The 16,112-nt window shown below is 47.0% G+C and overlaps 1 protein-coding gene across 7 annotated transcripts in view; it reads left to right on the top strand.

Moving 5' to 3' along the window:
* The first annotated feature begins 504 nt into the window (after positions 1-504).
* Positions 505-16,112, top strand: part of NTAN1 (N-terminal asparagine amidase) — a 43,762-nt gene continuing 28,154 nt past the window's right edge. Inside the window, exons 1-8 of one of the 7 annotated variants that reach the window (XM_059693246.1) lie at positions 505-785; positions 9,468-9,570; positions 9,647-9,712; positions 10,007-10,115; positions 12,668-12,741; positions 13,840-13,893; positions 14,434-14,487; positions 15,778-15,875. In XM_059693246.1, coding sequence (XP_059549229.1) covers positions 705-785; positions 9,468-9,570; positions 9,647-9,712; positions 10,007-10,115; positions 12,668-12,741; positions 13,840-13,893; positions 14,434-14,487; positions 15,778-15,875 — 639 coding nt within the window. In that variant the 5' untranslated portion in view covers positions 505-704. The remainder of the gene's footprint in view (positions 786-9,467; positions 9,571-9,646; positions 9,713-10,006; positions 10,116-12,667; positions 12,742-13,839; positions 13,894-14,433; positions 14,488-15,777; positions 15,876-16,112) is intronic. The other 6 variants (XM_059693244.1, XM_059693245.1, XM_059693241.1 and 3 more) reach the window with 6 other exon arrangements.

Genomic DNA, 16,112 nt, shown 5'->3' on the forward strand with positions numbered 1-16,112 from the left:
TTGTGGAATTGGATCTATTTGAGTGATACAGTATTTCCAAGTTTTAGGATAGAGAGCCCCAGCCCTCACCAGGGTACCTATCCTCAGTAGGGACTGCATGGTATCTTGCTGATCTTTAACTCCCATCTCTGAGTGCCTACTGGATGCCAAGAGTGAACCGATGATTTCTAAATGTGGGGCTAGCAAAGTTTAGGCTCTATTTTCCCAGTTTAAGACGTGTGCGTTTATTCACTGAATACTATCTGGGACTTGCTCAAGATCACGCACGATTAGATGTGGTAGGGCCGTGTTGTGAACCCAAGCAGAGAGCCCCCAGACTCCGCACTCAGGCCAGGTTACCGGATCTGGGAACTGAGCTAGGGTCTCTGGGAGCAAAGGCTCTCAAGTTGGGCACAGCTCCCTCCCTCGGTTCCCACGCTTTCAGGACTACATTTCCCAGCGGCCCTTGGGAGGAGGCTGGCCTCACCCCGCTTCCTCGAGATTACATTACGCTTCCCAAGGGGCATTGCGGCCCCGCCCTAGATTTCCTCACCCTCCTGGGTCTGTGCGGTCTCTTCGGACTCCACTTCCCGGCGGCGCCCGCGGCGGCGCAGGGCTTCGCGGGGGCACCCTCAGGCGGCGGCGGCGGCGGCGGCGGCGGCGGTGGCAGCCCGCGGCGGGGGCGGCCGACGCCTCCCTGGGCCTGCCGGGCCGCCGTCCCCACGATGCCGCTGCTGGTTGACGGGCGGCGAGTGCAGCTGCCGCAGTCCGCCGGGGACCTCGTCCGAGCCCACCCGCTGCTGGAGGTGAGCAGGGCCCGGGCGGGGGGCTTCCAGCGGACCGAGCCCTCCTCACCCCGCCGCCGCCACCCGCTCCGCCCGAAACAGGCTTAAACTTGGCGCAGCTGAGGCGCTGCTGGCGGCTCACCCGGCCGCTGGCAGCGACCTTCGCCTGCGCTGGAGGCATCTGTGGAGCGTTTGCCTTTGGACCTTAGAGGGCATCTGCTGAGGCCCCTTGTCCCTAGGGGAGGGGACGGGGCCCAGAGAGGGTAGGTGACTTGCCCGGAGTCGCACAGCACCGCGGCTTGAGGACCCCCCGGGACCCCTGTTCCCGGACAGGGCTGTCCGCACCCCCACGCCGGACTTGGCGCTTTAGGAGAACACTCGCGGGGATCCTCACCCCGCGTGAACGCCGCCTCGTGTTGGGGTCCTCAGGAAGCGGTCGGTGATGCCAGGGCGGGCTGGGGACAGCGTCTGGGCAGGGGTGCCCGGCGCGCCCCTCCCCGCGCCCCTCCTCTCCCCACCGGGGCACCCGGCTCCAGTTATCTGTAGCCGGAAGGAAGGGCCGGCTTTCCCACAGCTGGGCCGTGGTGAGGACCACGCCCTGATGGCAGGGTTTGGTTTTGTTTTTCTGCTTTTGTCCTCAAATACATCTCTGAAACCTTAGTCCAGGCTTATGCAGAAGCTGTTTGAAAAAGGGTTTTTTTACTGTTAGAAAAGATTGGGGGCCACACCTCACGCTCGCCCCAGTTAAGGGGGAATGACCTCCATCTACACATTGGGCGCTGCCGGGTGTTCGCCTCTTTCCCTGCATCCGGGACATTTACCGTGGAGTTAGGGAGGGGATGGCTTTCCATCGCCGAGTCCCTCCGGACCGTAACCTAGTGCCGAGGAGAAAGACGCCCCCTTCCCGCCGGAGGCGGAGGCGCAGAAGCCTGCGCTGCCCGGGGCTGAGGGGGGCGGTGCTCCGAGAGCTCCTCTGCAGCGGCTGTACAGCTGGTAACGACTGTCTGCTTACTGCCTTTGTTTATCCCCTGAATCTGCCCCCAGACTAAGCTCCCGCCAGTGTTTGTTACGAAATGAGCGAACAGCCCAGCAGGGGTGGCTGAGCGGCTGAGCTGGACCTGGGAACCGGAGGTCCGGGTTGGATTCAGGTCAGGGCACAGGCCGGCTCTCCGGCGTGATCCCCGGGAGGGGGCCTGTAGGGGGCAGCGGATCAGTGACTTTCATCATTGAGGTTTTTCTCTCTCCCACTTCCTTCTCTCTGAAATAAAAATATATATATATATTAAAAAATGAAGAAATGAGTGAACAGATGACCCCAAGGATGAGGAGGAGTTACTGACAGGGAAAAGGGGACAGCTTTGTGCGATTCTCAACTTGCATTTCAAGAAAACAATAGTAATAGTTGTCAGCACATACTGAGTACTTAGCAGACACTGGGCACTGTGCTAAGCACTTTCCTTGTACTGTGTCGCTGTCACACCATTAACTGGTGACGTCAGGAGTGGGACTCACCAAGGGGAAATATTCCAGCTGCCTAACAAAATTTAGGTGACACTTATTTTTATGTCTGAAAATTTATATGACAAATAGAGGCCTGGTGCACAGATTCATGCACTGGTGGGGTCCCTCGGCCTGGCCTGCACCCTCTTGCAATTCAGGACCCCTTGGGGGATGTCGGAGAGCCGGTTTCAGCCCGATTCCCGCAGGCCTGATCCAGGCAGGAGGGAGCCCGATCCTGTGCATTGAGCATCTGTCCCCTGGTGGTCAGTGCCTGTCATAGCGACCTGTCAACTGGTCATTTGGTCGTTTGGTCGCTTAGGCTTTTATATGTATAGACTAGAGGCCCGGTGCACAAAAATTTGTGCACTCAGGGGGGAGGGGGGGGCCCTCAGCCCGGCCTGTGCCCTCTTGCAGTCTGGGACCCCTCGGGAGATAACAACCTGCTGGCTTAGGCCTGCTCCCGGGTGGCAGAGGGCAGGCCCAATCCCTAGGTGCAGCCCCTGGTCAGGCTCAGAGCAGGGCCGATTGGGGAGTTGGGGCGCCTTCCCCTGTCATGCACAGAGCAGGGCCGATCAGGTGGTTGGGGCACCGCCACTCTTACACTCAGGGCAGGGCCGATGGGGAGGTTATGGCCCGTGAGGGCGGGGGGTTGGGGCACCGCACCCTGTCATACACAGAGCCACAGGGCGATCAGGGGGTTGGGGAGCTCCCCCCTATCAGGCACAGAGCAAGGCTGATCAGGGGGTTGGGGCACCTTCCCCTGTCACGAACAGAGCAGGGCGGATAGGGAGGTTGTGGCCCCGCCCCCGGTCACACACACAGCCGCAGGGCAATCGGGGTTTGGGCGCTGCCCCCTGTCACTCTGATCCCGGTGCCAGGAGGCCTCATGGCTCCGCTGATCCCAGTGCTGGGAGCCATATTACCCTTTTACTATATAAGATAGAGGCCTGATGCATGGGTGGGGCTGGTTGGTTTGCCCTGAAGGGTGTCCTGGATCAGGGTGGGGGTCCCCACTGGGGTGCCTGGCCAGCCTGGATGAGGGGATGATGGCTGTTTGCAGCTGGTCACACACCCTTCAGGGTGGGGGTCCCCACTGGGGTGCCTGGCCAGCCTGGATGAGGGGATGATGGCTGTTTGCAGCTGGTCACACACCCTTCAGGGTGGGGGTCCCCACTGGGGTGCCTGGCCAGTCTGGGTGAGGGTCTGAGGGCTGTTTTCAGGCTGGCGGGTGACTGAAGCTCCCAACTGCTCCTTTTTTTCTTTTTTGTTTTTTTTTCTGGGCCAGCTTTAGCTCTGGCTCCAGCTCTGAGGCCTCTGCTGCTGAAAGAAGGTATCTGGTTTGTTTAGGTTCTATAATCGAAACTCTGTATCATCTCCAGCTCTGAGATCCTAGCCAGCTGAAAGCAGTTTTCTGGGGTTTTAGCTTCTATATTTTTTACAATGTTTCTTAAACTGCAAGCTCAGAGGCCGGGCAAGGCAGGCGGGGAATGTTGGAGTCCTCCATCACTGAAGCAAGCAAGCCTCATGTTAGTTTCAAGCTGCCTAGCTGCCGGCTGCCATCTTGGCTGGCAGTTAATTTGCATATCTCGCTGATTAGCCAATGGGAAGCGGTCGTATGCCAATTACCATGTTTCTCTTTTATTAGGATAGTTAGAAAGATCAGTGTCCAAGGTAGCACACTAAGTGTGGAGGGAGCGGGGGATGTGGGACTATACCAGGGTGTCCGGCCCCTCTTCAAGGGAGGTTTGGCCTATTTAGGGAGACGTGGCCTAGAAAGGCATCGTAGTGGGGACCAATTCACATTACAGGAACACCGAGGAGGGACGGTCACTTTCACTTGCATCAGTCTAAGGCAGTGGTTCTCAACCTTCCTAATGCCGCGACCCTTTCATACAGTTCCTCATGTTGTGGTGACCCCCAACCATAAAATTATTTTCGTTGCTACTTCATAACTGTAATTTTGCTACTGTTATGAATCGTAATGTAAATATCTGATATGCAGGATATATTTTCATTGTTACAAATTGAACATAATTAAAGCATAGTGATGAATCACAAAACCAATATGTAATTATATATGTGTTTGCCGATGGTCTTAGGCAACCCCTGTGAAAGGGTCGTTCAACCCCCAAAGGGGTCACGACCCACAGGTTGAGAACCGCTGGTCTAAGGGAAGGAGGATGGAGGTATGAGAGAGACTTGAAAAGGGAAGGGGAGGGCTTTCTAGCGAGGCAAGTTAGACTGTGCTCCGATGGGTAGGAGAAGAAGGGTTCTGGGGGCAGGTGCCGGTTTCCTTGGTGCAGAGAAGGGGACAGACTGGAAATAAGTGAAGAGCTAGGTCATACCTGGATTAGAGGGGTTTGATTGGATCTTTCAACAAATAAGCAATGGAGGGAAATGAAAGATTTAACTATTTTTCTATTAGTAGTATATCCTCTTCTTAAAAAAAAAAAGAATGTAAATGTCAAAAAGAAGAATAAATAACCTATGACCACAATCACTTCACATTTCAGTAAATATTCTTATAGAGGTTTTTCTTTGTGAGTGATGTACTTTTAAAAATGAGAGCATACTATATATTCTGTCTTTTTCATGTAATAGTATGTTGTAAGAATTGCCAGCAAGTATAAGCCTCTCCCTAGCTATGCCTAGCATAGAATAATTAAATAATAACAGTAATGCAGCATCATTTCAGTATGCCAAGGTTGCAGGTTTAAACCCTGGTCAGGGCACACACAAGAGCCAACCAGTGAATGTGTAAATAGGTGGAACAGCAAATTGATGTTTCTCTCTCTCGCTTCCTCTCTCTCTCTCTCTCAAGTCAGTTTTTTAATTTTTTTTTTTTAAAATATATTTTATTGATTTTTTTACAGAGAGGAAGGGAGAGAAATAGAGAGTTAGAAACATCGATGAGAGAGAAACATCGATCAGCTGCCTCCTGCACAACTCCTACTGGGGATGTGCCCGCAACCCAGGTACATGCCCTTGACCGGAATCGAACCTGGGACCCCTCAGTCCGCAGGCCGACGCTCTATCCACTGAGCCAAACCGGTTTCGGCATCAAGTCAGTTTTTTAAAAAAATACGTTTTTATTGATTTCAGAGAGGAAAGGAGAGAGATAGAAATATCAGTGGTGAGAGAGTATCATTGATTGGCTGCCTCCTGCATGCCCCCTACTGGGGATGGAGCCTGCAACCCAGGCATGTGTCCTTGACCGGAATCGAACCCGGGACCCTCCAGTCCATAGGCTGACACTCTATACACTGAGCCAAACCAGCTAGGGCCAAAGTCAGTTTTTAAGAAATAACAGTGATGTAGTGGAACTTGCTGAGCACCACTGCCCTATGAAGTAGGTGTTAGTACTATTCCCATTTTACAGGTGATGACTGTGAGGCACAGAGAGGCTGAGTAAGTTGCCCAAGGTCCCCCATCCTGTAAGTGGTGTAACTTGGATTGGAACCCTGGCCGTCTGCCTTGGTCTCCAGCTGCACTGTTCAGTATGGTAGCCACCAATCACATGTGGCTGTTTACATTTAAGTTAATTAAAATTAAATAAACTTTAAAAATCAGTTCCTCAGTCGAACTAACCACATGTCAAGTGCTCGACAGCCACCTGTGGCTAGTGGCTCCTGTCTGAGACAGCACAGATACAGATGTTGCCATCACTGCACAAAGTTCCACCCGGCGGCACTGCCAGCCGTGGTCGGCAAACTGCGGCTCGCGAGCCACATGCGGCTCTTTGGCCCCTTGAGTGTGGCTCTTCCTAAGCCTTAGGAGTACCCTAATTAAGTTAATAACAATGTACCTACCTTTATAGTTTAAGTTTAAAAAATTTGGCTCTCAAAAGAAATTTCAATCGTCGTACTGTTGATACTTGGCTCTGTTGACTAATGAGTTTGCTGACCACTGGTATAGAGTCTTGCTCTTAACCAGTCGCTGAATGCTCCATAACCAGTCCTGCAACACCTTGTTAAATGGTTCTGTAGACTTCCACAATATGAATGCACTGTAACTTTGTTCCTCCTTTTAAGCATGTAAGATTCTTTGATAATGAAAAGTCACAGAGCTAAATCGTCCTAAGCCCCATAATTATTCCATCAAATGAAATTGCTGGGCTCAGAAAGGTTTTTTTGTTTTGTTTTTTTGTTTTTGAGCAGAGAAGTGATGTAACAAAATCAGTGTTTTGAAGAAATAATGCTGGCAGCCATCGGGGAGGATAGAGTGGGCAAGGGAGACCTTGGGGTCCAAGAAACAGGGATGAGGAATGGTGACAGCCACTCCCTACAAACCTGCTCTCTGTTAATCCTCACACAGCTAAGGGGTGGTCAGCATCATCCCCATTGCCCCGAGGAGGGGGTGGGAGCACGGAGAGTCAGGAGCATGCCCAGGCTCAGTTGGTGGAAGGCAGGGGACTCCATTGTCTTTCTGTCTTTCTTCCGCTCCTAAATTCTGTGGTGGGAATTCAAGTGTGAGACCATGAAGGACTGAAATAAGGAAGCACAAGTGGAAAGAAGGCTCAGTTTGGAGAGCTGTACCTGCTATAATAATTTCTTACAGGGCATGCTTTGCAGTTCACAAAGCCCTGTTAGACCTGCTCTCCTGTTTTTGAGGGAAGAAATGACAACATGCAGCAGGAGTGAGGGTTCCGTGACCATCCTCCAGGGTACAGCTAAGTGATTGGCTAACCCAGGAGGCAAGGAACTATAGGCACAAGCCAAACCCTGTTTGTGGGTAGTTCTCGAGCTTTAACATTAAATTTTAAAGGGTGGGAGAAAAATCAAAAGATTGATATTTGGTGATGTGAAATTATATGAAATTCAGATTTTGGTATTTCCCATAAATAAGGTTTTGGGGGACACAGCTACAGCCTTTTGTTTACATGCGGGCTGCGCTGCTTTCTTGCTACAGTGCAGTCTGCAAAGCCCAGAATACTTACTGTCTGGCCCCTTCAGAAAAGGGAGTGCTGAGCTCTGGGTTAAGAGACCCGCACCATTGGCCAGGGATTGGGAACTGAGGGTGAGGTGTTACACAGAAAGGCCGATGGAAAAGATTATATATATATATATATATATATTTTAGTGAATCTTAGTGTCCAGAGAAAAGCAAAAGTTGAGGAAGCTGAGGCTATTTTTATATCAGAAAGGATGTGAGTTTATAAGGTAGGGCTGGCTGTGGGTTTCCCCCCAGAGAACTTTGGCTAAACTTTTTTTTATTTCTTTAAGTGGAAGACAGAAGCAGCATACCATTTCTGCCTTGTGGCATTCTCTCTTCTAACAATCCATGGTGCTTTTCTCTGGAGCTGTGTCAAAAAAGACCTGATTTTTGGTCTTGGGTATGAGAGTGATAATCAGATCTCACAAGTAGCTTTGCTTTTGGATGGTGACCCAGTTATGAAAAGACATGGTAAACATTTGCCTTTACTCTTCCCTCTCCCTTTCCCAAAAGAACAAAGTTAAGGTAAGTATTAAAGGAATGATAAAAAGGAAATTCTGAATTCTCCTTTGTTATTTTGAACTGAGGTGAGCTGAGAAGTGGTATGAAAATGAAAGTGTTCCCTGATAAGGAGTGTTTTGAGTTTCAGAACAATCGGCCACATTTATTTCTCATTGACTTCTGCAGCAGGCAGAGGTGCCAGGCGGATCCAGTTCTTCACTGCAGTTCACTTAATTCTCAATTCCTTTCTTAAATTGAGGGCCGGTCTCATTCTAATTGCTGTTTTGCTTCCAATTAATGGGAGTTTATTAAAAAGAAGACACTGTATAAGTCATCAAGCTGATCATTATGCTTTTTTATATCTATTTTAGTAAGTACTAACTTAAATTCTCACCAATATGAGATATGGCAAGAAGCCTGTGTAAGATTATAAAAACATTCTCCAGTCTAGACAATACACTATATTACACATCTGGATAAGATTCTTTTTCATTGAGTTTATTTGTTGCAAGTAAGGACATTATGATACTTAGGGTTGTATCAATTTGACAGTTTTGGAAAAAAACGTGTATTTTCATTCAAGAATTTAACCACTTGATCCCCCTCCCCCCAGGTTTACTGCATAAGAATTTATACAAATATTCAGTTAGACAAAATGTGGACACCTAATATTAATCTATCCTTTTCATAGATTTGCTCATTTTTGGTTTTCTACTTTAATAATAACATAACTATATCATAGAAGATTTAGAGAACAGAGAGAAAACACCAGTTAAATTACTTGAGTTTGCCCTGTTCTAACAACCATGCTCATATTAGTGAATTTCCTTCTGGTATTTTTTCCTAGGTACAGTAATGTTTTAGCATTGTTGTATTAACAGTATATTTATAGCTTTAAAATTTTACAATTTTGCATCTTGCTTTTCATTGTACATTTCAAAACTATTTTCCCGTAGTCCTTATTTTCCATGACCGTACAATTAGTAGTTGTGAGTTGGTTCTGCATAATTTATTTATCTTTCTTGTTGCTGCTCCCAGCTTTTTGCCATCCTAAATAACACAGGGATTTTGGATTATTTCCTCATTACAGATTTCCAGGAGTGGGATTACCAGATTAGGGTTTAGGGAAGGTCTTAACCCCTCTACTTCTTTAAAGAAAGTAAAGAGGGGATGTGGTTTCTGATCCACTGATCCACTAGTCCAGTGATGGCGAACCTTTTGAGCTCGGCGTGTCAGCATTTTGAAAAACTCTAACTTAACTCTGGTGCCGTGTCACATATAGAAATTTTTTGATATTTGCAACCATAGTAAAACAAAGACATATTTTTGATATTTATTTTATATATTTAAATGCCATTTAACAAAGAAAAATCAACCAAAAAAATGAGTTCGCGTGTCACGTGTGTCATAGGTTCGCCATCACTGCACTAGGCCATACAGTCTGATTCTCTTTACAATTGTAAAATCATGAAGAGCCTCCTATTCTTCAGTAAGGAACTGTGAAAAAGGATTTTTGCAACTTATTTCATAGTCACTAAAATCTTGTTTTATAGGATAACAGAGAATAGGACTTTGTTGTTGCTTTTTGCATTGTTCCACATGATAGCTACTGCTATCTTTTTAGTTTAGCCTTTCTGTCAAATAATACACACACCTCAGACCTACAAGTGTGTATTTCCCACTTAGGGCACACTTTGGCTCTCTCCACCTCTCTAGTTACTCAATCCTCACTAATTTCCATCACTATTTTATTTTTTTTTAATTAAACAGGAAAGAGCCAGACTTCTCAGAGGTCAGTCTGTTCAACAAGTGGGACCCCAGGGCCTTCTGTATGTTCAGCAAAGAGAGCTTGCAGTGACCTCCCCAAAGGATGGTAGGTTAGGAAGCAGTGAATTGGGCGTTATCCCAAAAGGCTACTGGATATTTTATTTTATTTCTTTTTTAAACAGGCTCCATCTCCATTCTGGGTTCTGATGATGCCACCACTTGTCACATTGTGGTCCTGAGGCACACAGGTATGGCGAGAGAGATAAGGAAATCATTATTTAAACCAACCAAGTTTGGGACCATTAATTTCTCGATTTGCGTGTCTTGGTGTCCTACTGGAAACCTGACTCCGCTCACCTTTTCTCTGGTCTGCATGGTACCTCCCTGTGCCCTGGTCAGAATGGGTTGGCTGGGCAGCACAGTTTCTGTTTTTCCTTACAGGATATTCAAGATGAGGTGGTCCGAATGGACAGGAATTGAGTTGGCTTGCTTACTGAGTTCTCACTGGGAGTAACATGAGTCATTTCACCCTTGTTCTTCAGGTAATGGGGCTACCTGCTTGACACATTGTGATGGAACTGACACCAAAGCTGAGGTCCCCTTGATCATGAACTCCATAAAGTCCTTTTCTGACCACGCTCAATGTGGAAGGTGAGCTCCGCGCCACTGTTTTGTGATATCGGGAACTTTGCACCCTCGTGTAGAGGAAATCGCTGTGGAAGCTGTCACAGAAACACAGAATGTCACTACCACAGTGGCTGTCTTGTTCCCCTGGAACGGAGCTTGGCACAGCATGGCCCCTTGTCCTAGTTGGTGAGTGAGTGAGTGGGTGATGGGAACAGGCAAGGAAACAATGCTGGATTGTCAATGGAAGGTTTGACCTCGCACCTGTAGTTTTATGTTCAGTACTGTATTTTTAGATGTTCACGTATCAGACATTGCTTTGTTATACCCCAGATGTAGTATCCCTTCATTCATTTATTCCTTCAGCAATTCTTTACTGAATGCTCTGTATGAGCAAGAACTTGTTATAGGTGCCAAGGACATAGCAGTGGACAGAGTAGACCAAACCTGCCCCCATGGTGTTCATATTGTAAAGCAAGGAGGCATTCAATAAGCAAAATAGGATGTTAAACGGTAAACAGGACTGTGGAAAAAAACAAGGCAGAGAAGGAACGGGAGACAGCTGCAGGACTAGGGGGTTACAGTTTTAAATGTCAGCAAAACAGTGGTTTCACCAGCGATTCCTTACAAGAGCTGATGTCTGACCTGGCCATCCATCACAGCATCTAACCCTCTCACCGGTTACAGGAAGTGTAACCACCTCCTTTCCACAGTTGCTGACACACACTCAGCTGACCCGGAGTCACACAGCTAGTTAGTGGTAGGCCTATGACAGTCTGACCTGTGCTCGCTCCCCTGTGCCCGCTTTCCTCTCTCATCAGGCCGACTTTGCAGACTTTGCTCTCATTTTACTTGAAGCCTAATGCAGCCATTGCATGAACTAGTCCATTCATATACAAGTTCTTAGAATCCCAAAGATTTAAAAAAAGCCTCTGTCAGTTTCATTAGTACAACACAGATCAATTTTTAAATTTAATTCTACTTCTGCCTGTGTTGCTTCACTGGCGTGCAACCTATGCAGTCACAGAATGGACTTTTCATTGGGCCATGGATTACTTAGCTGGATCTGGCCACAGGCCCAACTCCGTGATTCTCGCAACGCAGTTGTGAGATATCCCTGGTCTGCTCATGGGACTGATTTGGTCACTCTGGAAGGTTTGCTGCACCCTGTGGCCCAGTGTCGAGCAAAGCCGTGGTGACTCTGCTCCTCTTACTTTAAATGTTCATTTTGAGACCGCTTGATGCTTGGCCCTGTGCTGGTTTCTCAGAGGTTCCAGTTCATTCCTCACATCTATGTGAATAACAGCTGCACTTTTTTTTTTTAGTATATTTTTATTTATTTCAGAGAGAAGAGAGATAGAAACATCAGTGATGACAGAGTATCATTGATTGGCTGCCTCCTGAATGACCCCCACTGGGGATTGAGCCAGCAACCCAGGCATATGCCCTTAACCGGAATCGAATCTGGGACCCTTCAGTCCACAGGCTGATGCTCTATCCACCGAACCAAACCAGCTAGGGCTACAACTGCACTTTCCAAAGCACTTGTGCCCAGGTTGTTTTAGGCCAGTGATGGCGAACCTTTTGAGCTCGGCGTGTCAGCATTTTGAAAAACCCTAACTTAACTCTGGTGCCGTGTCACATATAGAAATTTTTTGATATTTGCAACCATAGTAAAACAAAGATTTATATTTTGATATTTACTTTATATATTTAAATGCCATTGAACAAAGAAAAATCAACCAAAAAAAATGAGTTTGTGTGTCACCTCTGACACGTGTGTCATAGGTTCGCCATCACTGTTTTAGGCTGTGCACAGGTAGTTAGCAGACAAGTGGGAAACACAGGCTAAACAAAGTTTATTTTTTTCCACCTGTTGGACTTCTTAGGGCTTTCCTTTGCTAGTGTGAACTATGATTCCTAGGGAGGGGTTACACTGGGCAAGATTTCCCCAAATTATTTAACTTCAAGAACACGTTTTTCTGTCTCATGCAGCTAACGTTCATGGGGACACAGTGGATAATAAGCATGTGCTGTAGGCAAAGACTCAGTTTTCCTCTCTGTGGGATGGAGATGATCATTCCTGTCTTTCCAGGAGAGCTGGGCATTAGGGGAGACAGCACTGTGGAAGGTTCACTGCAGTCCCTCCACCAAACGGGCTATACAGCGGAGCTGTCTTCCCTTCCCACTCCTCCACCCAGTTCCTCTTTGGCGGAGACATTGGAGAGGTTTTCAGAGGTGTCCTGCTTTGGGTGGGTAAACAGTGTGTAGAGGCATATTTTTCCTGAGCAGAGTTCCTCACCCTCTGCCTCGAGCGGCTCATATTTGTGGTAAGACAGAAACGCGCTCAGCCATCAGGGCTCCTGGGCAGGATCCCCAGAAGCTTGCCTGGCCTTGGCAGCCTCCCCATGTACCCCAGGGAGCCACACAGGTGTCCTGTGTGCAGGAAGGCGCAAGCAGGGCCTAGAAGCGCTCTGTAGAGTGAGGGCTACTGACGCTGAGAAGCACCATACAAAGCAAACCAGTGCACAGTCGCTGCCTTGTGCTGGCCTCTGACCACCATCCCATCTCTTTGCCAGGCTGGAAGTGCACCTCGTGGGCGGCTTCAGTGACGATAGGCAGTTGTCACAAAAACTTACTCATCAACTTCTTAGTAAGTTCCCTGTTCCCCCCCCAAATTGGATAAAAATTTGTACCTATTATTGCTTGGCTAAGAGTCCCAGTGAGGATACAAGAGGGGCACACCTTCCTGGAGTGACATAAACTGCTCAGCTTGGAATCTGACATCAAGACTGAACAGCATACAGCTACGTTTTCAGGGGCTAATGGGATGGGACAACATTTTTTTTAAAGACAGCAGTTGATATACTCTGAATTTTGTAAAAACAGAACCACCCTCCAGGAAGAAATGTCCGTTTTAATGTGTAGAAAACGAGAACACCGATCATACCATATTTTCCCTACTCAGTGAGCAAGTATTTTTTTCAAAAACACATGTTCTATGTTAACCATGAGGCAGTGAGGTAACAAATTGACACAGTACTGGAATATACGTTGGTACAACCTGTGGGGAAAGCCATTTGGCATCATGGTAATAAAGTCTTAAAAAGGCTCATATCCTTGGACCCCAGTAAGTCCCCTTCTGGGAATCTATTCTAAGAAAATAATCTGAAATGTGCACAGAATTTATGTCTAAAGATAGATGGGCAGTAGAACATTTACAACAGGAAATTATCTAATGTTCATTAGTAAAGGAATAATTATGTAGCTGTTAAATATAAAATGTCTACATGCTATGAGCTTAGCTGTGCATGGAAAAGTATGGAATACACAGCATCTTAACAGATTATGGGCATTAAAATCCCATCTACTTCTACCATTAAAAACCCATTACTCCTTATGCTCTCCTGTATTTCCAAATTTTTGCAGTGATCAATTTTTTTATGACTATGATAACAGGAAAAATAGTTACTTAGGAAGAGTAAAAATCTTTAGAGTCATTTTATCCTCCCAAACCTCTCCAAATGAAGAGAGAAATGGAAAGCCTTGGTCACAGTTTCCTTTGGGCTTGAGGCTAGGAACATGGCTGTAACTTGGCAGGCCTGGTAGGCCAGGTGGTGGCTGAAAGGGTAGTAGCACAGAGATGGCTCAGCTGGCTTTCGTCCCTCCGTCCCCTTCTTGACTTGCTCAGGATATGTTCTGCTAATTAAAGGAACTTTTTTGACATCCAGTTTTACAATTCTAATTGTAGGTGAATTTGACAGACAAGAAGATGACATTCACTTAGTGACATTGTGTGTGACAGGTAAGTTCTGCCGTCTTTCCCAAAATAAAGTTGTAGATTTCAGGGATGTTTCGCCCTCCCCTTCAAGCAGGACCTAGCATCAGCACCTCAGTCATAGAAGACAGTTTGCTGATGCTTTGCTAACTTTTATTCGGGCTTTCCCCATCTGCTGGTCCTGCCCAGTGTCCAAAGCCTGTGCAGCCTCAGTTGAGAGGCTGACCCGCTTCAGTGTCACTCGTCTTTCCTTCCCTGGGATTTTCAGAAGCCTGTCTGTACTCCTGGGCAGGAGAAGGGGCCACACCCCAGGTGGAAGCTGCCACCTTGTGTGAGACTGCTGAGCAGTAGATGGCTGGGAGCCCCTACCTCTGGAGGTGGCCGTTCAGTATAAACTCGAGTGCTCTGGGACTCAGCAAGGAAACAGGAAAACTGTTCCTTTTATGGTCTGTTTTCCCCCCCTTTAGCAGTGGGGGCTCCATCTTGGCCGCTGTTTTACAAAATGAAAGCAGTTGGTTAGTATTTCTTAAAAATTGGATCTTAAAAACTTTTTTGTTTGTTTGATAGAATTAAATGACCGGGAAGAAAACGAAAACCACTTTCCAATCATTTATGGCATTGGTGAGTAGTGTTTGAGAGTTGGAAACTGGCCACATGTTGACAAGGCAGGCTCCAGTGATAGGAGCTAGTGAGCCCACTGATGTCAGCATGTCACAGCCTTAGTTCTGCTGTGCTTGCTGGGGACCCTGGGCAAGTAGCTTATCTTCTCTAAGCATTATCTTTGAAAGAGAGAAAATGTCCTCATCCAGACGGGGAGGAGAGAGCCAGGAGCACCTATACAGCATGGACCGCGCCACCAGCAATGGGAGTGTTAGTGGTGCTCTTCTCTCCCGAGGTGGCCAGCGGTGCTTTTCTCCAACCAGGGCTGCAGCGGCTGGAGTGGAGCATAATAATTTTCTTATATATAGGGAATCAAGGGAGGTTTTGATTGAGAAGGAAAGTAAAACTATCAGATTAGAGAAAATCCAAAAACTTCCACCCTTTCGGGATGGTCTCTGAAGACTCCAGAACAGTATTTCTCAACCTTCCAATGCCGTGACCCTTTAATACAGTTCCTCATGTTGTGGTGACCCCCAACCATAAAATTATTTTCGTTGCTACTTCATAACTGTAATTTTGCTACTGTTATGAATCGTAATGTAAATATCTGATATGCAGGATGTATTTTCATTGTTACAAATTGAACATAATTAAAGCATAGTGATTAATCACAAAAACCAATATGTAATTATATTTGTGTTTTCTGATGGTCTTAGGCGACCCCTGTGAAAGGGTTGTTCGACCCCCAAAGGGTTCATAACCCACAGGTTGAGAACCACTGCTCCAGAGGTATAGGATGAAATGCAGAGGGCTTCTACCATGTCTGTAATTCTTCATGTATTTAGTTGTGGTGATTTTGTTTTCTGTAACATATATATTTGAAATGCGTAGTAAAAATTAGAAAACAAACAAAAACACCAGACTTGGCCATGATCACAGGCCCTCTACCCCCAGCCATTTGCAGACACGTTTGGTCACAGGGCTGACCAGGAAGGCCTTGCCACGCACCTGCCTGAAGAGATTGAGTGTCTTCCTGTGGGGCCGGCTCTTGGTTTGGAACAGTCTTACAGAACCTAGTTCAGCTCAGGTCTCAGCCATTTTGAGTGAGGTACTTGGCTAAAAGATTGCATTGTCCCTTTCCAGGAAAGAGGAAGCTACAGGCATTTAAGAGTAATTTTGTTCAGTTTTCATTCTATTCTGTATTTGAGAGACTTATCCATATTCTATTATGTATGGTGGGAGAACTGTAGGCCTGTGCAAACTTCCCATGTTTGTCTTTCATCAACTCAGCCATCCTGTTGTCCCTCACAGCTGTCAACGTTAAAACTGCAGAGATCTACAGAGCCTCCTTCCAAGATCGCGGTCCGGAGGAGGAGCTGCGTGCTGCACGAGCTTTAACGGGAGGACCAGTGAGTTTGGAATCATCTTTGTGTTAAGGGTTAAGGAAAAAAAGGGCATCAAGCTCCAAAGCCTTATAGACCTTAGATATGAAAAGTTCATGTCAGCTTCTTTAAAGCTGTGAATTAATCAGGGGCCATCTCTCTCTCTCTCGCTCTCGCTCTTTCTTTCTCTGTGTGTGGGCTTTTAGGTTATAAGCTCAAGACCCCAATTAATCAAAAGACCAATCAAATCAATTTAAAAGTCTG

The sequence above is a fragment of the Myotis daubentonii genome, chromosome 4 (genome assembly GCF_963259705.1).
Source record: "Myotis daubentonii chromosome 4, mMyoDau2.1, whole genome shotgun sequence".
Taxonomy (NCBI): Eukaryota; Metazoa; Chordata; class Mammalia; order Chiroptera; family Vespertilionidae; genus Myotis; species Myotis daubentonii.